General features: G+C 38.1%; 1 protein-coding gene across 1 annotated transcript in view; it reads left to right on the top strand.

Annotated features, from left to right (window-relative positions):
- Nucleotides 1–23109, top strand: part of LOC101405757 (serine/threonine-protein kinase MRCK alpha-like) — a 47017-nt gene that overhangs the window by 14655 nt on the left and 9253 nt on the right. Inside the window, exons 6-11 of the mRNA XM_087444229.1 lie at nucleotides 7228–7338; nucleotides 16075–16158; nucleotides 17530–17635; nucleotides 19250–19386; nucleotides 20058–20197; nucleotides 21528–21609. Of these exons, the coding sequence (XP_087300355.1) occupies nucleotides 7228–7338; nucleotides 16075–16158; nucleotides 17530–17635; nucleotides 19250–19386; nucleotides 20058–20197; nucleotides 21528–21609 (660 nt within the window). The remainder of the gene's footprint in view (nucleotides 1–7227; nucleotides 7339–16074; nucleotides 16159–17529; nucleotides 17636–19249; nucleotides 19387–20057; nucleotides 20198–21527; nucleotides 21610–23109) is intronic.

The following is a 23109-nucleotide window of genomic DNA, read 5'->3' as shown; positions in this document are numbered from 1 at the left end:
GCAATTGCTAAGCAAAAAGGAACTAGAAATTAGAAATTTAGAAGATTCTCAGCCTATCCATATTGCAAAAAATGAGAAAGCTTGTTCTGAAGAAAATACTAACGGTATGGCTGAGCAATCATTTGTTAAAGAGATCATGGAGGTGACTCATGGACTTAATCAGTCATCTCAGCAGAGGCAGGGAATAGAGATGGGATTAAACCAATAGAGACACTGCCAGTTTGAAGTAAAGGGGACAGAGAAAGCGTGAGGGAATGAAGGAATGCTGTTGGACTTCTTGGATTCTACCGGACTGGACCATAGAGCTACTCAGCTGTGAACAGGCACTATTCTTCAAGGAAAGGGAAGAATGACCCTGAAGGCAATTCAGAGATCATAAAGCCTGCCACTCCCACCACAGGCTCAGGGGGCAAAACTATTTCCTCCTCGGTTTCAGAGGGCAGACAGAGCCGTGGAGTGACGCTGCCACCTCAGAGGGCTGGAAGGTGAGACACTGAGCCAAAGAGAATTATTCTCGAGCCTATAAGATCTGATGGGACCTGCTTTGCTAAGTTTTGGACTAGCTTGGGACCCATGCCCCCTTCCTTCTCTGCTATTTCTCTCTTTTGGAATGGGAATGTCTATCCTATGGCTGTCCCACCACTGTACTTTGGAAGCACACAGCATGTCTGGTTTCGCAGGTTCACAGCTGGAGAGGAGTTTTGCCTCAGGATGACGCACACTTTGAGCCTCACCTGTGCCTCATTTAGGTGATACTGAGATGAGACTTTGGACTTTAGGCTTCAGAGATGTTGCTGGAATGAGTTAAGACTTTGAGACTGTTGTGGAATGAATGTATTTTGTATGTGAGAAGGACATGAATTTTGCAGGGCCAGGGGCAAAAAACTATGAAATGAATTATGTCCCCCTCAAATTCTTTTCTTTTTTTTGCTTGAGGAAGATCACCTCTGAGCTAACATCTGTGCCAATCCTCCTCTATTTTGTATGTGGGATGCCACCACAGCATGGCTTGATGCATGGTGCGCAGGTCTGCGCCTGAGATCCGAACCCGCGAACCCCAGGTTGCCAAAGTGAAGCGTGCAAACTTAACCACTATGCAACCGGGCCAGCACCCTCCTCAAATTCTTATGTTGAAGTCCTGATCCCCAATGTGACTGTACTTGGAGAGAGAGTTTTTAGGAGGTCATTAAGGTTAAATGAGATCATAATGGTGGGACCCTAGTCTGATAGGATTGGTGGCCTTATAAGAAGAGTAGGAGAGAGAGCTTTCTCTCTCTCTCTTCCATGTGAGGACACAGTGAGGAGGCGGCCATCTGCAAACCAGGAAGAGAGGTCTCACCAGAACCCAACCAGGCTGGCACCCTGATCTCAAACTTCCAGCCTTCAGAACTGTGAGAAATAAATTCCTATTGTTTATGTCACCCTGTCTGTGGTATTTTGTTTTGGCAGCCCTAGCTGACTAAGACACTCCTGAATCATTTTATGTCAGTAGTGTAACTTGATACCAAAACCTGATAAGGACAATATTAGAAGGGCAGATGACAGTCTAATCTGACTTCTGAACATAAAGAATTCTTTTTTTGAAATTAATGACTATTTTATTGGTTTCATACCTGTTGTGAAAAATACAGGTTTTGTCTTAACTGGAAAACACGACTTTAAATCCTAGCCACTGATTTAAAAGATTGTTAAGGGTAAGGCTATGATAATGATGCCCACATAGTTGTTAAAGAAAAAGATATAAAATCCAGAATTTTGGCTGAAAATACAGAAGCATTCTTTGAACCGCAGTTTGAATTTTAACAAGAACATGCATGGCTTCAGCTGTGCTGGTAGCAATGTCATTCCTTGGAAAAATTCAAAGATTATATGCATTATTTTCAATATATTTCATTGTTACTGCCCAAAGGTGGAACATCTTCATGAAACACATACCAAATCTGACCTTTTGAACCCTCTTAGCTATATAATGGGAATTCCAATGAAATGCTGAACATAAAGAATTCTTTAAAAAATTTGCTAAATTCAATCCAGTTATATATAAAAAGAATAATACAGCAAGATAATTTGGTATTATCCCAGTAACACAAAGTTTGACACTAGAAAATGAATTAGCATAACATAGTAGCAGATTAAAAAATAAAAGTCATAATTTCAATGAAAGTATACAAACATCTGATAAAATTCAACATCCTTTTATGATACAGAAACAGAAACAAAAACCCTCTTCCCAAGCTAGAAATAGAAAAGAACTTGCTTAATCTGATGGAAGGTATCAGCAACAGCAACAAAATTCATAGCAAACAGCATAATTAATGGTGAAATACTGACACATTTCCATTTTGATGTTTAGGAACAAGTCAAATATGCCTGCTATGACTATTTCTATTGAATATGATATGGAGGGCCTTTTCAAATAAATTATTATAATTAATGAAAGAGTTTAGCAACTCAATATTATAAATATTTTAATTCTCCCTTAACTGATTATATATCAGTTCAGTCGAGATTCCATCAAGACTGAAGATTCAATATAATATGTCAAGATTCAATATAATCTTGATAAAAATCCTAATTTTTCTTCACTATATAATTTTTTCCATTATATGGAGAATTGGCTGAGCTTACTCTATAAAATGTCAAGATTTACTATAAAACTATAGCAATTAAAACAATATGATACTGGCAAAAGCATAGACACGTAGACCAATGGGACACAACAGTCTCTAGAAAAAAATGTATTTACGAATATTGATTTATTATAAAGCTAGTACTGCAGAGCAGTGGGAAAAAGATCATTAAAACACAAGCCTCAGAGTGCAGAGAGATGTTTGCAACACATACAACTAACCAAGGCTCGTAACCAGAACACAGGCACACCTTGGAGACATTGCAGATTCAGTTCCAGACCACAGCAATAAAGCGAATACTGCAATAAAGTGAGTCACATGAACTTTTTGGTTTCTCAGTGCATATACAAGTTATGTTTACATTATACTGTTATCTATTAAGTGTGCAATAGCATTATGTCTAAAAAACACAATGTACATACCTTAATTAAAACACACTTTATTGCTAAAAAATGCTAACCATCATCTAAGCCTTCAGCGAGTCATAATCTTTTTGCTGGTGGAGGGTCTTGTAAGAAACACAGTATCTGCAAAGCACAATAAAGCAACGCGCAATAAAACAAGGTATGCCTGTATACAAAGAACTCCATAGATCAATGAGAAAAAGACAGTCAACTCAGTGGGAAAGTGGCAAGAAACTTAGGCAATTCAGGAAAGACGAAATCTGAATAGACAATAAACATAGTAAAAGTTCCAAACTTCATGAGATGCCACTACATTGTTAAAATAAAAACACTGCAAGGGCAAGGATGGTGAGTACGTGGAGCAATGGAAACCTGTATATACCATCATTCTGTAGGGGAAGAGGGAGAATCCCTCCCCACTCTTTCCCTTAAGATTCTTATGGCTGGCCAAATAATTAAAAGACAGGTTAGCAGAAGAAAATAATACCAAGTTTAATAACAGGTATACATGGGAGAAACTCAGAGGGCTGAGCAACTGGTCATTCTGTCTAAGCTGCTTGCTTAAGTATTGTAGCTAAAGGCGTGGAAGGTGTTGGGGGGGTAGTGGTTTGGGATTTCAGAGGGGAAGAAGACAATTCCCATGGACAGGGAAACGTGAATGTCAGACAATTATTTACAGGGCCATCTATAGACAATGTGGCCGGAGAGACAGAATTTTGATAAGATGAGCTTGTTGGTGCCTTTCTTGTCACCTCCTTCCTTTTATGTTAAATTTTTTTAAACAGTTTGGGAAGGGAAGCTCAAATATTCTTCCTGAGCCTTCTGAGCCTTTATTGTCTTCAGCTTGAAATAATCCGCATACCAGAGTGGTGCATCTTGGGGTGGCCTGCCCTGAGCACCATCAATTCCAACCTAAAAACACATCCTATAGGAATGCTTGCCTATTATATGCCAGGAAGTATGTACAAGCACGTTCATAACAGCTAAAACAGAGACGAACCCAAATTTTCATGAAACTGTCAATGAATAAAGAAATTCTTGTATATTAATATAATGAAATACTATATAGCAATAAAAATGAATAAATTACAGCTACACAAAACCCCATGGATGAATCTCATCAGCGTAATGTTGAGTGAAAAAATCCAGGCACAAAAGAGAAGGCACTATGAGCAAAATTAAACAATGGTGGTTGTGTCAGTCTCAGACTATCGATAGTGATGCTCTTGGCCAGGAACGCCTGAGGCCTTTGCCTGGGCCTTATTACTTGCAGGGAGCCCCGTGGAGATGTCCCCTACTGGGGCCGATGCTGTGGCTGGACCAGCCCTGTGGCTCTTATTATGATTGCAGGATGCACTTCAACAAAAACCATCAGAGAACTTGGAGGAACAAGATTTATCACTCACAGGTCCAGGAGGGTACGTGGCACACCCAACAGCCACAGAGCCAGGCGAGAGCCAGAGGGCGAGAGTGTGTGCTCAGACCTAGGGCTCTGCCTTCATTACGGTGGAGTGTGGGGTATCTTAGTTTTCATGCTTTCACTCTTTATTGTCTAATTTAAAGCATAAAAGTGGGAATTAGGGCACCGGAATGGAGAATCGAGGTCACTCAAGTAGTTAGTTATCTAGGCCATCAAGGGCTTTCTGAAAGAGGGATCTTCATTGGTGGTGGTGACCTAATTCCTTATCTGGTTGTTTTGCTAGTAGTTGTGTCATACAGCTGGCAATATGTTTATTCAGGATGGATGTCTTTTGAAATGGATGCCTCTGCAATCAAAAGCTAATGTCAGGCACTTACATTATAATCAAAAGCTTAATGGAAGCACTTACACTAGAGTAGTGTTTAGGGAGACACACTTAATGTGCTAAAATTCTAAACAAATGCAAAGAGACGAGTACTGTGCCAAAGGTGGTTTCCTTTGGGGAGGAAGGGTTGTGACTGGGGTACAGGAGGAGCTTCTGGGGGCTGGAAGCATTCTGTTTTTTGACGTAGGTGGTACTTTTCTGACTGTTTGCATTATAATAATTAATTAACATTATATATATGACCTATGCCCTTTTCCCTATATTTGCTACATCTCACACTAAAAAACAAGTTTACTAAAAAAAAAAAAAAATAGAAATGATGTAAACAGAATAGCTGGTGCAATAGAAGGGAGTGAGTGTGAACCGACATGGCTGTGGTCAGAGGTTGGGAGGTTGGAGTGTAGAGGCAGCAGCTAATGAAGGTGGAAAGACTTGAGTTCCAGTTGTACCAGGCAATGTGATGAGTGCTGGATGGCACAGTGGACGAGGGCTCTCCCTCAGTGAGGCTCACGACCCTACCAGCGACTACATTTGTTAGCAATAAGTGATAGGCAGATATTGCTGGTCTTTAGGTCTCAACCTTCAGTGTTAGGCTTAATTATTTTGTTGCGAGTCTTGCTGATTTCTAAACTATTAACCATATAAAAACTAGTACCAGAAATTAATCCAAAAGCAAACTTTTAAATTCTCCACACCAAAAAACCATCAAATATTATACAAGCAGTGTATCATATTTCACAACAGTGGTCACATGAATTAACAGTGGAAGATACTGTCTCCAATTGGAGGAAAAACCAGGGCATTTGGGAATTTAAGCCACATATTTGATGCTGCCTTTAACAGAAAACAAGTTTAGGAAGTAATTTACTAAGCAGAGCTTTTTGCTTTGCACATCATCAATTATTTCTGCTCCTTATTATTTGGCCTGACTCTCTAAAAAGAGTTTGTTCTTTTAGCCCAAGAACTTGCTCACACAAACCCATAGGACTTTTCATCAATGGTGGCTTCAAGACTAAGGGGTGCTCAGGGCCGTGTTAGCCTTTCTATAATCTCTTCCAGCGCCCCCAAATCCTTAAATTCCCAGTTACAACTGCTGTCACCACCACCACCACTACCACCATCTTACGTATTTTAAATATTAGGTGTAAAGAAGGTAGCAAAACACACTTTTATTCTCCAGTACCATACAAAACACTGTGTACACACAACCACAGGAGGGCTGCCAAAGAGCCTCCCCTCGTCTTCTGTCCAACCCTCTCCTATATAGAAATCCTGGAGCTGTCTCTGCAGTTCATTTAAGAAACTTTATAACTTTGGAAATCACTACATTATGCACTATATGATCTTCCAAACTAAAGTTAAAATATTTCTTAACATAAAAGATGGTGACCCCACGTGCCAGTATTTCTATGCTGTGAAATAAGCAGGGGTTTACTTTTGCATCATAAGTCACAATGCTGATTAGTTTCTTTTACTTTAATTTAATGTCAAATCCAGTGTAGGGGAGGAAAAATTCTCCCCTACTCTCTTTGGGTCTCCAGCTGGGCCTAAGAATTAAACGGACATAAGATAGATTAACAAGAGAAAAACATACTAATTTTAATTGAATTTTGACCTATACATGGGAGCTTTCACAAGAGCATGAAGACCCAAAGTGACCAGGACAAGAAGCTTTTATACCATTTAGACAAAGAAACAATAAATTTGTGAAGAACCGACAAGACAAAGGGGTTTGGGCTATGGGTAATAAATGGTGAAGAAGTAACTAGGAGGATATGGGTTAGTTTAACAAAGTTTGTTTATATAGCCTTCTTGGCCCCAAATTCTCTGTCTCTGGTGATAAGAATGTCTTTCCTCCTCCTGGTACAGGGAGGGTACCTTTCACAAGGGAGATTTATTTCCTGCTTTCAGGAAGACAAAGGAGGGTCAGAGTGTCCTTCTTACACTGGCTATTTCTCAAGTAACTTTAATTCAAAATAATCAATATGCCAAAGCGGCATATTTGGGGATGGCATATTCTGAACCCCTTCATCAGGTCCCCTCAGGGACAGAATTCTTATCTTTAGTTTCTATGTCATTTCTCTATTACCCACTCTGGATGGACTCCACCTGCTCAATTTCTTTTGACATCAAGGTACTTGCACGGAACCGAAGGATGGCCATGAACAGAGTGCATGCTGAAGAGCTCATAGGGGCAGGCGGGAACAGCTTTGCTCACTATTGTAGCATATGGCTACAGCCTTGTATGTTGAAATACTTCTAAAAAAAAATACTAAAATTATAATCTTGTTTTTGAGAGAGATTGTAGTGTTCATGACTTATATTAAGAGCTGTGAATTCTATACAATGATCTCTTGAATTTTTGTTCTCCCTAACTTCTTTTTCTAGACTGATGCAGATGAGAACATATTTGAACAGAATCTAAAGATCAAGTTTTACATCAGTTCCGGGTCCACATCTCCATCCTCGCACAATGGAGACGAAGCCGACCCAGTTAAGGTGACTCCCTGGGGTAGCTTTGCTCCCCCAGTGTCCACTTGTAACAAGGCAAAGGGAGAATGAATCCCATTCAGAAACAGCGACATTTCCCTCCTAATCAAGTACATTGCTTAGTCAGGCACAGTCTATTAGAGAACATTTAAGTTTAACTGATAACACAGGAAGATCTGAAACTCAAATGAGAAAAGTTCCTGAAAATCAATTACAAAAAGACAAAAATTCCACCTACACTTGAACAACAGGCTTACTGATGGTGTCTACTATAAAGCGAGGATTTAAAAGAGCAGAGAGCGCAGTTATGTGAATTATGAAATGGTCGGTGATGTGGTGCAAACCTCGAGGGAATGTGGTCTGGCAGGAACAATTCCCTCATTATTTACATTGCTTTAATTAACATTAAGGAGTCACAATATAACAGGAACATTTTATATAATCATATCACAACATCAAGTCTGGTATTATGTATAATTAATAAGGTATAAAAATACATTTGTGTCTGCACGTATTAAAATTGGAGATAATTTCCTACCGTCTACATAACGGTACATAAAACAACTCTTCATAGCCCCTTCATGTTAATCCGAGAGCATGATTCTCTTCTAGAGAAAATATTTCCTGGGGAAGTCAAGGGCTTGGTATCTTTCAGCTCACACTCTCCCTCTTCAGAAATGCTGTTCCCTTTCTTTTCTGCATCTCACACACCCTGGTTAATCCAGGCAGAGGTTCTTTGCTGCCCACTTTGGAATCCTGGGGGCTGGGCCGAGAGTTCTCATGGGGGCACTAGTTTAGTATGGAAAGCCTCAGTGTGGCTCATAGCCAGGCCTGATCTTATTTTCAAATTCTGCTCAGAGCCTCTGAAATTTTGATAACAATTTTATTTTATCTTACTGTTTTAAAATATTAATAATGAAATATTTCTATCATAGAGGAAGGTACAGGGAATAATCTATCACAAACCCATATACCTACTACCCACAAATTTAGCGAAACAGTTTACCATTTTTGTTTCAGATAAGAAAAAATTGTGATACTGAAATAATTGAACTCATCTAATTACATGCTTCTCCTTCCTGGGAGGTTACCACATATTCTGAAATGGTGTGCATTCCTCCTGTCCACCTTCATATGCTTTGCATCATATGCATACATCCTTAAAGTGCACAGGATTACTTGGTCTGCTTACAACACTTACACAAGTATTATCTCTATTATTTCACAACTTACTTTTTCACAATATTTATTCATGCTCAAACAGCTCACTCATTTTAACTGCTGTGTAGTATTCCAGTGTATAAATATATTTAGATTTACATAACCATGCTCCTTTTGATGGACATTTGGGTTGATTCCATTTTTCACTATTATGATTTCTCAATTATAAGGAGCCTGTTGGAAGCTGCTTGCTTATATACATATGGGAGAGTTTGTTAGTTATTTTCATATATATGCTTATTTTCTATGTAAAATTTTGCCAACCAAGTGGTTTAATTTTTTTGGCACAATCATAAATTTTACAGACATATTGCAAGTACAGGATAAATTTCTTTTTCCTAGACTAATTGAAAGTGGCTATCTGATTTTCCATCACCTCAAATATTTTAGTTTTTTTTTTTTTTTTTTTTTGGCGAGGAAGATTAGCCCTGAGCTAATATCAGTTGCCAATCCTCCTCTTTTTGCTGAGGAAGATTGGCCCTGGGCTAACATCCACGCCCATCTTCCTTTACTTTATATGGGATGCTGCCACAGCAAGGCTTGACAAGCGGTGCGTTGGTCTGCGCCCAGGATCCGAACTGGTGAACCCTGTGCCACTGAAGTGGAGCACGCTAACTTAACCACTAAGCCACCGGGCCAGCTCCAGTATTTCTTACAAACAAGAATATTCTCCTACATATATACACATATAATACAACCAGCATCATTAACACTGATGCATTACTACCAGGTAATCCTCAGACCCCATTCAAGTTTCACTACTTGTCCCTGCGGTGTCCATTATAGCAAAAGGATCCAGTTCAAAATCATGCTTTCCATTTGGCTGTCATCTCTCTTTAGCCTCTTTCCATCTGGAACAGTTTATTAGTCTTTCTTTGATTTCATGACCTTGAGACTCTCGAAAGTCACAGGCCAGTGCAGGGTAGAATGTCCCTCATTTTTTTTTTAATGTTTCCTCATGATTTGATTCAGGCTATGCATCTTTGGCAAGAATATCACAGAAGTGGTGCCGTGGTCTTCTCACTGTATCCTCTCAGGTGGGATGTTTGCTTTGACCACTGCACTAAGGTGGGATTTTCCAGGCCTCTTTTTTTCCTTTGTAATTAATAAGTATTTTGTAGAGAGGTACTTTAAAACTATGTAAGTACCCCACTCCTCACCAAACTTTCAATTTATTTATATCTGTATGGACTCATAGTTTCTTATTTTATTAGACGGCTTATAATCCATTATTGTTATTATTCTGATGTTCAAATGGTCGCATGTGTGGCCTGTGTGAGCCCCTTCAGGTTTGCTACTGTGTCTGTTTGACATGTCTCCATCATTCTTTGAGCTCTTCCTTTCTATCTGGCAGAACAAGATGCATCAGCTTATCTGTATTGCCCCAGTCCTGAATTCAGCCATTTCTCCCAGGAACACTGATTGCTTTTGGTGGAGAATGGTATTTAGAAGTCTGGATCTAGGTGTTAGGCGAGCTCACTGCTATTGGGATGTCACTATTCCAGGCCCTTTTATTGGACAGAGCTACAGAAAAAAAAAATATATTTCTATATCAGTCTATACATAGAAATCTATCTATCTTTCTATGTATCATCTATCTACCTACATACCTACCTATGAAAACTATGAGTTCATACTCACATAAATACTTCTAATTCCAATCCAACATCATAGGGTTCATTCTAGTATTCTCTCTTTCCATATTTGTAACTGCCGTCTGTGACCTATCTCCCATCTCTGCAGCTAACCTGTCCCTTCTCACACCACTTGGGCTCTGTGTCTGAACCCTAGGTTGCCCTCCATGTGCATGCTCTTCTCAGTCTGCCTGGGCAATGGAGTTTTTAAAAACCAATTTCTACTCTTACTTAGCAGCATGTAAGAGTTCTCATTACTGTATATCCATGTCAACACTTGCTGCTACTAGACATCTGAAATTCACAATTCTAATGGGTATGAAGTGGTACCTAATTATCGCTTTCAGTTTGTCATGCAGAGGTTTTTAAATTCTAATACAGTAAAAATCATCAGTCTTTTCTTGTATTGCTTGGGCTTTTTGATTATTTTACAAGAAATCTATTTCTATCCTTTTATCCCAAATGTTCCAAAAAATTTCAAGTTTTTCTTTTCACAATTAGGTCCTTAAACCAACAAGAAATTATACCTTTGTTTGCTATGAAGTAGGAATCTAATTTTTGCCACTATGATAGTTGTCCCAGTCCTATTCATTAACTAGTCTACAATTTCCCTAATAATTTTTTTTTTTTTTGTGAGGAAGATTGGCCCTGAGCTAACATCTGTGCCAGTCTTCCTCTATTTCATATGTGGGACGCTGCCACAGCGTGGCCTGATGAGCAGTATGCAGGTCCATGCCCGGGATCCGAACTTGCGAACCTCGGGCCACCAAAGCAGAGTGTGCAAACTTAACCACTATGCTACCAGGCCGGCCCCTAGTTTGAAATATTTTAAAAATTTCTCTTGATACTTCTTCTTTGACCCATGTGTTATTTAGAAGTGTTTGTTTAAATCTCCATATAGTTTGGGTTTTCCAACTATCTTTATGTTATTGATTTCTAGTTTAATTCCATTGTTTGAGAGCATACTTTGTATGATTTCTATTCTTTAAATATGTAAGATGTGTTATATGGCTTGGAATGTAGTCTATCTTGGTGAACGGTATGTGTGAACTTTAGAAGAATGTGTATTCTGCTGTTGTTGGATGAAGTATTCTATAGATGTCAATTTGATCCAGTTATTTGATGGTGCTCTTGAGTTCAACTATGTCCTTGCTGATTTTCTGCCTACTGGATCTGTCAGTTTCTGATAGAGGGATGTCCTCTGACTTCTTGAAGGATATTTTTCCTGGCTATGGAACTCTGAGATGACATCTCTTTTCTTTAAGTACTTGAAAAATGTTGTGCCACTTCCTTCTGGCCTCTGTGGTTTCTGATGAGAAATCTACCCTCATTTGAGTTATATTTCCCTTCTAATTAATGTGTTGTTTCTCTCTGGATGCTTTCATTATTGTTTTTTTGTCTTTGGTTTTCAGAAGTTTGACTACAATGTGTCTTGGCAACTATTTCTTTGGATTTATCCTATTGGAATTCAGTCACCTTCTTGAATCTTGAGTCTTTGTCTTTTGCCCAACTTAGGAAATTTTCAGCCATTATTTCTTTCAACACTTTTTCAGCCCCACTTTCTTCCTACTCTCCTTCTGGGACTCTGATGACAGTATTGTTAGATCTTGTTGTTATAGTCCCATTTTTTTCATCTATTTCCTCTCTCTTGTTCATATGGGGCAATTTATATTGTCTATCATCAAGTTCATGGATTCCTTCCTGTGTCTTCTCCATTATTCTATTAGGCCACCCATTGAGATTTTAATAGTGATTATTGTATTTTTTTGTTTGAGGAAGATTGGCCCTGAGCTAACATCTGTTGCCAATCTTCCTCTTTTTTCTTTTTTCTCCCCAAAGCCCCCAGTACATAGGTGTATATCCTAGTCATAGGTCCTTCTAGTTCTTCTCTGTGGGATGCTGCCTCAGCATGGCTTGATGAGCGGTGAGTAGGTCTGTGCCTAGGAACCGAACCGGCAAACCCCAAGCCACTGAAGTGGAACGTGCGAATTTAACAGCTGTGCTACTGGGCCGGTCCTCGATTATTGTATTTTTTTAGTTCTTAAATTCCACTGGTTCCTCTATGTATCTTCTATTTCTTTGCTGAGATTTTTACAGGTTTTTCAAAATTTTTTGCTATTCTAGTTTCTTTGCTTCCATGTAAGCTTTAGAATCTACTTGTCTAGATCCACAAAAAAATCTTGCTGGGATTTTGACTGGTATTGCATTAAATATATAGATTAATTTGATGAGAATTAACAAATTAAGTATACTTCATTTTCCAATTCATGAACACAATACGTTGTTCCATTTATTTAGGGTGTCTTTAATTTCATTCATCAGTGCTTGGTAATTGTCAGCCAACAGATCCTGCGCATGTTTTTTTAGACTTATCCCTAAGTATTTTTTATTTATTTTAGAGCTATTGTAAATAGTATGTAACAATCAGTTTGCTATAGATTCAATGTAGTCCCAATCAAAATCCCAACAAGTTATTTTGTGGGTATTGCCAAACTAATTCTAAAATTTATATGGAGAGGCAAAAGACCCAGAATAGCTAACACAATATTGAAGGAGAAAAACAAAGTTGGAGGACTGATACTGCCCAATGTCAAGATCTACCGTAAAGCTACAGTAATCAAGACAGTGTGGTATTGGTGAAAGAATAGACAAATAGATCAATAGAACAGAATAGAAAGCCCAGAAACGGACCCACATAAATACAGTCAATTGATCTTTGACAAAGGAGCAAAGGCAATGCAATGGAGCAAAGATAGTCTCTTCAACAAATGGTGCTTGAACAACCGGACACCCACAAGCAAAAAAAAATGACTCTAGACACAGACCTTACATCCTTCACAAAAATTAGTTCAAAATGGATCACAGGTCTAAATGCAAAATACAAAACTATAAAACTCCTAGAAGACAACATGGGAGAAACCCTAGATGACCTTAAGTTTGGCAATGACTTTTTAGATACAACATGAAAGGCATGATCCACAAAAGAAATTATTGGTAAGCTAGACTTCATTAAACTTAAAAACTTTCCTTCTGTGAAAGACAATGTCAAGAGAATGAGAAGACAAGCCACAGACAGGCAGAAAATATTTGCAAAAGACAAATCTGATAAAGGACTGTTATCCAAAATTTACAAAGAACACTGAAAACTCCACAATAAGAAAAAAAAACAACTTGATTAAAAAATTGGCTGAAGACCTAAACAGACATCTCAACAAAGAAGACATACAGGTGACAAATAAGCATATGAAAAGATCTTCCCTATTATATGTCATCAGAGAAATGTAAACTAAAACAACAGTGAGATACCACTGCACACCTATTAGAATGGCGAAAATCGGAAATACTGACAACACCAAATGCTGGTGAGGATGTGAAGCCACAGGAACTCTCATTCATTGCTGGCAGGAATGCTGGTGGGAATGCCAGACACTTTGGCTGTTTCTTACACAACTAAGCATACTCTTATCGTTCAGTCCTGCAATCGTGCTCCTTGGTATCTACCTAAATGAAATGAAAACTTATCTCCACACACAATTGTGCACATGGATGGTTATAGCAGCTTAATTCATAATTGCCAAAACTTGGAAGTAACAAGATGTCCTTCAGTGAATGGATAAATAAACTGTGGTACATCCAGACAATGAAATATTATTCACCACTAGAAATGAGATATCAAGCAATGAAAAGCCATGAAGAGACCTTAAATGAATATTACTAAGTGAAAGAAGCCAATTTGAAAAGGCTACATTCTGTATGATTCCAACTAGGTATATGACATTCTAGGAAACGCAGAACTATAGAAACAATAAAAAGATCAGTGGTTGCCACGATTTAGGGGAGAGGGGATGAATAGGAGGAGCACAGAGGATTTTTAAGGCAGTGGAAATACTTTGTATGATACCATAATGATGGATACATGTCCTTATACATTTGTGTATAAACACATAGAATATACGACATCAAGAGTGAACACTAAGGTGAACTATGGACTTGAATGATTATGATGTGTCAATGTAGGTTCACCAATTCTCACAGAAGTATCACTGGTGGAGGATGTTGATAATGGGAGAGGCTATGCATGTGTGGGGGTAGGAGGTATATGGGAAATCTCGGTTTTGCTGTGAACCTTTAACTGTTCTAAAAAATTGTCTTAGTAAAAGAAAAACAAATCAGTTTCCAATTTTTTATTGCTATTATATAGACATATGATTAATTTTTGTGTTAACCTGTGTCATGTGACTTTGCCAAACTCACTTAATAGTTCAAGATTTTTCTTCTTTGACATTGCTTTTCTATGCAAACAATCATGTCACCTGCAAATAGAACAGTTTGATTTCCTCTTTTCTAATCTGTATGCCTGTTATTTCTTATTTTCTTTGCGCACTGGCTAGGACTTTCCGTTTGATGTTTAATAGAAGTGCTAGTTGACATCCTTGCCTTGTTTCCATTCTTAGGAGAAAGCATTTAGTTTTTCATCACTAATGGTAATGCTTGCCTTTGTTTTTTTGTAGATCCTTTTATTAGGTTAAGGAAGTCCCTTCTATTCCTATTCTGTTGAGAGTTTTATCATTAATGAATGTTGAATTTTGTCAAGTGCTTTTTCTGCATCAATTGATATGATTATGTAGTTTTTCTTCTTTAGACTAAAGATAGTCTCTTTTTAAATAAAATAAAACTAAAATTGGGACTAAGTTATCCATAAATGTAATCTAAGATTCCTAAGAGGGAATCTTTATTATATTGTTTTTTATAAATTCATATGAAAAAGTCTATTTATTGGAATGCATAGTAAATAATGCAGTGAAATGCCATCGACTTTTGCTTAATATCTTTGTAAATTTGGCAAATATCCTGAATCTCCTGCATTTACCACCAATTTCTTTTGCGTGTGTGTGTGAGGAAGATCAGCCCTAAGCTAACATCCAATGCCAATCCTCCTCTTTTTTTTTTTTTTTTTTGCTGAGGAAGACTGGCCCTGAGCTAACATCCATGCCCATCTTCCTTCACTTTATATGGGACGCCGCCACAGCATGGCTTCACAAGCGGTGCGTCGGTGTGCGCCCGGGATCCGAACCTGTGAACCCCAGGCCGCCGAAGCAGAGTGCACGCACTTAACTGCTTGCGCCACTGAGCTGGCCCTACCACCAATTTCTTTTGTGTGTTTCTCTGTGGTACTTAACCATTCTGAAAGGAGAAATACTCTTCAAGTCTGTATACTTATATGCTCTGTTCAACTGTGTAGCATCTTCGCTTACAATCAAACTTTATTCCCCAGTAACATCCATTAGCATTCAGTTCTTTCCATTTTAAAAAGTATTTTCTACTAGTTCCCAGGAAAGAAAAGTTTTATACCATATAGACAGCTAAATTTTATATGATTGTTGAAGTCTAATTTCATAAAGGTAATCTAAATTACCTGAGCATATTTTTAGATTATTAATAATCTCAAAAAATCTTGCTGAACCCTCTGTAATTGATTCGAATATATTTCTACATATTTACAGTCATAAAATCTCTTCTACACTTATAAAACAAGTAGCTCAAAGAATCTTTTGAAGAGTCTGATCATATATCTATTTACTAAAAGTCTTTTCAAATATATTTATGATTAGTATTCTCCTTTTAATGCAGTCTACATGCTATGGCACACATTTTAAAATAGCCAAATTGAAATGAATTGTATGAAATATACATGTATTTTGTTTGTAGAAACTGTAAGCATATATTCAAATTACTTAAAATATATTTTCAACTCCAAGAGAATTTTAGTTTTACTGTGTTTTTGTCTATTAAGTATACTTCTTTTGTCTTACTTGAGGAATTATTTAATTCTTGTAATTTTGGAGATATGTGTAACTTGCCTTTATTTATTTTTATTTCCTTGATTCAGATTGTAGATTCTGCTCATCTCCCAGTTCATACACCAACAATAAAAAGAAAGGAATATCATAGTAGAATCCTATTTCCAACTAAGGTACTTGACTTAGCTATAAACTTAGCAGGTTCCTTAAAAAATAATTAATAAATTATTAATAAATTGGTTCTGCTTTCTAACCCTGCCCTTGCTCTTTCCCTCCTTCCTTTCTTCTTTTCTTTCCTCCTTCCTTCCTATTTTCTTCCTTCATTCCTTCCTTCCTTTTTTCCTGGGAACTTTTGGTTAAGCATAGTAGATTCAAAAATGCATACATATCTGCTTTTTAATGAAACCCACTAAGCCCATTAAAGAGAGAAGAAAGTAGGTAAATAAGTCAACATAATTCTGGAAGATGAAAGCCTGAGTGAGGGCTTAGCAGAGCTGAGAAATCTGAATGTCAAGTGCTTAGAGCATGCCAAAAAGTCACAAGACAATCAATATCTGGGAAGCCCAGCAGGACTCGGGGATTAGAGACACCAGGTCCCTCAGGAGGCAAGGGTGACGTGCAGTGTTGAAAACAGGGGAGTAAACTGAAGATCCAAATAAGGAGCAGGTAGCTCCTGTACACACACAGTGCCCATGGCAGGGACTGTAAGTCTGTCTACTTTACAGATGAGGAAACAGAGAAGAAGCTGAGAAAATTTGCCAACTAGTATTTGGAGAAACCCGATTTTGTTATAATTTACGTATTGCTAATTTATGACAACAATAATTTTGGGGCAGAGAGGCATGATCGAGAAATGGAAAATCCATAGTGGATTACCAACTTGTTGATAATTCTGTGAAGACATCTGCTGTTGTAGTTATTGGGGTTTCAATTAGAAATTTCAGGATGCCATCTGTCTTGGAGGTGTAATATGACCTGCTTCACGGGAGCTCAGCAACTCCTGAAGCAGATTATTGTCTATTGATAGTAGAAAATGAAACACGCAATTTGCTATAGAGATAAAATTTTGAAATTATTCTTTCTCTCCAAAGAAGGTATAAAAACCATATTATTTTTTGTTACCCCTCCCCAATAAAAATATGTATGCATAGGCGATTCTCACCCCATCCATTGTTAAGGAATCACTTGAAGAATTTATCAATCTAGATAATCTTTTCAAATGTTCAGGATATATCAGCACAAATAAAGGCCAGGCTTTATTTATTTGGTTCTAAATAGTATTAATGAACATTTGATTACCACTTAAATAATTCCTCCTCCTCCTCTTCTTCCTCTTCTTGGTAATTTCAGGGATCTCTTGCTCAACATTTTCCAATTATGAAGTAACTAAGGGGCAATAATCTTAAATGTTGGTGAGAAATGGGGAACTGCTTTTCTTTGTATATGAAATGTTATTTTGGGCAGGGTGAGTTGAAGGAATCACCAGAATTACCTTTTCAAAGATATTTAACCTTTGATGCAGGTTTGGTCTCTTTGTTTTGTAGAATAAGAATCACCGGTTTTTCCTCACATCCTTTACTGCCCCCACCAAGTGTCACCAGTGCACGTCTCTGATGGTGGGTTTGATAAGACAAGGCTGCATCTGTGATGGTAAGACCTAAGGAAGGGATAAGTGGAGTCAGAGCCATAATCTTCATACTCAAGTGTCTTAGTCTACTCGGGCTGCCATAACAAAGCACCTAGAGGGGGTGGCTTCTAAACACAGACGTTTACTTCTCACAGTTCACACACCTGGAAGCCCGAGATCAGGAAGCCAGCGTGGTCGGGTTCAATGGGCCCCTCCTCCAGGCTGCAGACTGTGGACTTCTCACTGCGGCCCTATTTGGCAGAGGCGGAGGAGAGCTCTCTGGGGGCTCCTCTATAAGGCACTAATCCCATTCATGAGGGCTCCACCATCATGACCTAATCACCTCCCAAAGGCCCCACCTCCTGATAACATCACATAGGGGATTAGAATTTCAACAAAGGAACCTGGTGGGGACACATACATTCAGTCCATTGCACTAAGTTATTAAGCAGAAATTTTGTTGTTTTTGAATTGTAGAAGCATGCCAGTAAACTGTTCACTTGACCAAAAATCTCTCTGAATCTGTTTTATATCAGAAATTAGACCAATGGTCATTGGAAACATTAGGGGGGGACTTCAGCGCTGTGCAACTCCAAAGGGCCTCACGTCCTCACAGCCTGTATGAACATTGACCCCTGGGAGTCATGCTGTGCAGCCTGTAGGCAGGGCCACATTTATTAAGAAAATGTATTTAAATATATTTTGTTCTTTATAGCACTAGTAGAGTATGAAGACCAAATTCACTAGCTTATGTGACAGGAAAATGGAATGCTATCTTTGAATTGTAATTGTTTTATTTTACTCATTCAATTTATTATGGTAAATACTGTTGAAAGAGAGCAATATATTTTTGGAAATTTCAAACAGTGGATTACTGTGCTGCACAGACATCTCATTCCTCATCCTAGGGAACAGGCTCTGTACTTGGTTTCCTCAGCGAGTCCTGTCAAGTGCTCACTCAGGGACACAGCACGGAGCAGGACAACTTTCCTGCCCTCAGCACAAGGACAGTCAGAGCCACCTTAACCGTCAACACATCCTAGCACATTACACAAAATGAGATTTCAAATGGGGAATTAGGTGCCTATAAAACTCTTCTAGGGCTGCAGAGGCAGGCTCTGAGCTGAGCTCCCAGGAACATCTCTTGCCCCCAGCATAGCTTGGCCACTGCTGATCCTGGGACAGTTGCCATCAGTGTCACAAGAAGATGACAAATCAAGAAGCTGCCACTACTGCTGCAGCCCCCAGAACCTGCTACTTCTGCCAGGATCAGGAAAGACCCTGCTGCTGCAGAGTCTGCAGAGCCAGGACATCACCCGCAGAATTAAGAAAGCTCCTACAAAATTCAGAAGGCACCCCTGCAGCTATGACCTCACACTCCTTCTGTCAGGATCCATGCCAGTAAAATGGATGCTCTGCATCCTGCATCTCTCTCAGCTTGGCTCAGCTTAGTCTCACAGAAAGTCATCTTTTTTGTGGAAGTTAAATCAGGTCCAAAATTTAGTTGCAAGGGAGCCTGGGAAATGTAGTTTATAGCATTTCAACCTCTACAAGAGTAGACAGAGTTGTAACGGAGAGCGAGGGAGTAAAACCATTGTGTCCACCACAATCATCATCTCTTTATTTCCTTCAAAAAGCATGTGGGTTCTCATGTCACACAGCCTGTGTAGAGAAAGCTCCAAGAGTTTGTCCAGTGCCTTTTCAACAGAAGAAAGGTGCCCTCTGTCTAGACTCACAGGAAGGCATGGGAACAGCCTATGAAGGCCATGTCTGGGTAAGTGTCAATATTTTGGATTTAGATAAACTCTTAAGATGTTTATTTATCACCTTTCACTCTGTGAGCACAAGGTTTGTCAGAAACATACATAATATTTATAATATATTATACAATATAAACTATATGCAGTTGAAAATATTTGTTCCATCCTAAGAAGATGATTTCAGAACAAAATTTAGTTGTCCCCAATAGGATATTTTTAAATGTCCCCAAGTTTCCTGCTTAAACCTTATCTTGTGATTAACAAATGCTGAAATCCCTACTAATGATGTAACTTTGACTTCCAGGCAGCAATAATAAATTATTGCAAATAATCTTCTTGAGAAATATTTAAAATCTGAGTTGAATTTGAGGCATGGTGTTATAAATCTGAATTTAACGTTACCTAGATACAAAGCTGTGACTGTTATTTAAATAAATTGCTAGTGTTAACTGAAATGGTATCAACTTTATTTTCACAACACAAGAGTCATTCAGTCCTCAAAGGAATTGCCTTGTTTTTAAAATCTCATTTATGTTATACAATTCTGTTTCATATCTTTAACAAGAAAAATTACAGATTTATAACAATTTTTTTATTATTTTAACTTTATATGTAATAATTGGGTAGTATTTGACATTTCAGCTTGGACTGTTTTTATTTGCTTTTAAAAAAATCAAAACTAAAGATTCCCAAACAAACAGGAGTGGAAAAAGGATGGCAGAGAGCACTGGCTATAGTTTGTGACTTCAAACTCTTCCTGTACGATATGGATGAAGAAGAAGACTCAAAGCCCAATGTTGTAGTGAGTCAAGTGATTGACATGAGGTAAGCTTTGAATGGGAGATATCCATATGCAAAAAATCAACTTTGACCTATACTTTTTACCATATACAAAAATTAACTCAAAATAGGTCATAGAACTAAATGTAAAACCTAAAACTATAAAATACCTAGAAGTAAACATAGAGAAAACCTTTCTGATCTTGGATAAGGCAAAGAATTCTTAGATACAACGCCAAAGCACAGCACATAGAAGAAACAATTGATAAATTGGACTTCATAAAAACTTAAAACTTCTGCTCCTTGAAATACACTGTTAAAAGAAGTCACAGAAGCTGCAGAGTGAGGGCAAATAAAATATCTGACAAAGGACTTATATCCAGAATGTATAAAGAATTCTTAAAACTCAATAATAAGAAAATAAACAGCTCACTTTTTTTAAAAATGGGCAAAGGTTTTGAAAAGATACTTCAACAAAGAAGATACACATATGACAAATAAGCACACGAACACATGCTCAACATCATTAATTATTAGGGAAATTCAAATAAAACAACCATGAGACACCAATTATTAGGGAAATTCAAATAAAACAACCATGAGATACCACTATCACTTCTGCTTTTGTAAGAAAGGCTAAAACTAAAAAGACTGACCATTTCAAGTGTTGGGAGGACGTGGAGAACCTAGAACTCTCGTGCATTGCTTTGTAAATCATATAACCACTTTGGAAAAGAGTTTGGCAGTTTCTTAAAAAGTTAAACACACACCTACTATATGATGTAGTGATTCTACTCCTAGGTATTTCCCCAAGAGAAATCATATGTCCATAAAAGACATACATGAATATTCATAGCAGTTTTATTTAAAATAGCCCCAAACTTGAAACAACCCAAATGTCCATTAATGGGTGAATGGATACATTGTGGTATATCCATACAACGGAATACTACTCATCAATAAAAAGAAATGAAGTATTCATCCATGCAACAACAGGAGTGAATCTCAAAATAATTATGCTGAGAAAAAGAAACTAGACAAAATGAATACATATTGTATGTTTCCATTTATGCTAGAAAATGAAAACTAGAATGGCAGGGCCTTATTCTAGGGGCCGTGGCTGTTGGGTCAGACAGGTGTTTGGATCCCAGATCTGTGCAGACTCTCTGAAGTAGGGACAGCCCAGAGCTAACTTGGGTTTTCTGATAACATGCTGCTGGCCGGTTACTGCTGATGCATTACTTTGATCACTATCGGTTACTACAGAAAATAGTGTTACAAGTCAATGAAATTAAAATTGAGGATTATGTTTATGTGTTGTTTTACTCACTTTCAGGTGATTCTACTCACGTTCAGTGTCTTGCTTTTCCTGCAGGGATAGAGCATTTTCTGTGAGTTCCGTCTGGTCCTCTGATTTTATTCCAGGAAAGAAAAAGGAAACGGTCCATATGTTTAAAGTAAGTGTGCATGCTGCCCTCGGATCCCTTGATTATGTTTTGTTTCATCCCTGTCTTGCCTGTCTTTATGGGTCAAGGCTCCTCGGGTTGCTGAAGGTCACTGAAGGTTGGGATTTCAGAAATGCTCAAGATCATTTCCCTTTCTTCCTACTTGCCACAATACATCTATCCCCCTATTCTTACTCAAAAATACTATAAATAGCTTTTTTCATCCTACAGTTAAATCTAAGACTTAAAATGCAAATGTTCCTGAGGGTGTCCATTCATTCTACACTAAGATAACAGGACATACGTCAGATTTATAGCTGAACACAGGAGAAGCTTACACAGCAGCATGGTATTTCGGGGGATGAAAGAAAAGGGAACAAACAGTGACAGAGAAAGAGGGATGACATACTTCAAGGTCAGATGTACACGTCTGGCGAGTCATCATGGACCTGCAGCAGCATGAATGTGGGGCTTCTAGAACTAGAGGCACTTTGGAAAATAAGTTTCCTCTGAGGCAACATTTCGAAGTTATAATTCAAATTCAAAGCAAGTGTACCACATGGAAAAATTGGGGAAGTATGTAGTTTTGCAATCTCTTAAAAAATAGACACTCTGCTCTTTAAAATTCATTTAAAAAATTAAAGTGATTCCGGAATGGGTTAAATAAAATGACAGAGAAAGCAAAGGAGTGCTGTCCCCTGCTGACCCATGTGGTTACAATCAACCTGTGAATCTTACATTTAACGAAGGCCAGACAGAAGTATTCTTAGTTCCTTAGCCCAAGGATATAAATCTATTTAGACTCTACTGAACCACCAAGAGACCCTACAACTACCTGGCCATTTAGAACTGAACTACAGAGTGGGAATTTATTATGTCATTGCTGCTTAACTGATGATATATAAATTTAGAGTTTGCCAGCCTAATTATATATTTTTAAATTTAAATTTGATTTGCTATTTACTAGTAACGATATAAGCTTTGCACATAGCAGCCAGGAAAGCAGAAGTATTTCTGAATATTTCTAGCTTAACAACGACAAAAAACCTCTGAGCACTGCATAATATCACAACTGATTATGATGACTGCAATTGCAAGACACAATTCCGTTTCAGAGATATCAAAAGGTGCAAATTTTTTTTATCAATTTCTTCATTGAGAAGAGGCTCAGACTGGGGATTCTGGCACCAAACTGCCTGCGCCCTACCCCACCGTGCCCCTGTCTTCTCACCTGTAAAGTGGAAAGAGTAGTAGTATCTACCTGCTGAGGTTTCTGTGAGGATTAAATCAATTAACACATGTAAATTTCTTAGGGCAGTTCCTGGTACAGAGTCAGCACTGAATAAATGGTAACTATTTTCATTTGATGAAGTACAATATATTATTTAGTCAGAGTACGCCCATATTTTCACGAGGCTCAATACAGAAGTGATTCTGACATGTTCCTTTTGGCTTGGGTTCCAAGGCTCACGTCATTTATTCTACTAACCAAGAAGAGGGTAATAATATTAC

The sequence above is a fragment of the Ceratotherium simum genome, chromosome 20 (genome assembly GCF_057802395.1).
Source record: "Ceratotherium simum simum isolate JZ-2026a chromosome 20, ASM5780239v1, whole genome shotgun sequence".
NCBI classification, from domain to species: Eukaryota; Metazoa; Chordata; class Mammalia; order Perissodactyla; family Rhinocerotidae; genus Ceratotherium; species Ceratotherium simum.
The sequence above is the reverse complement of the archived record's forward strand: the minus strand, read 5'-3'. Positions and strand labels throughout refer to the sequence as shown.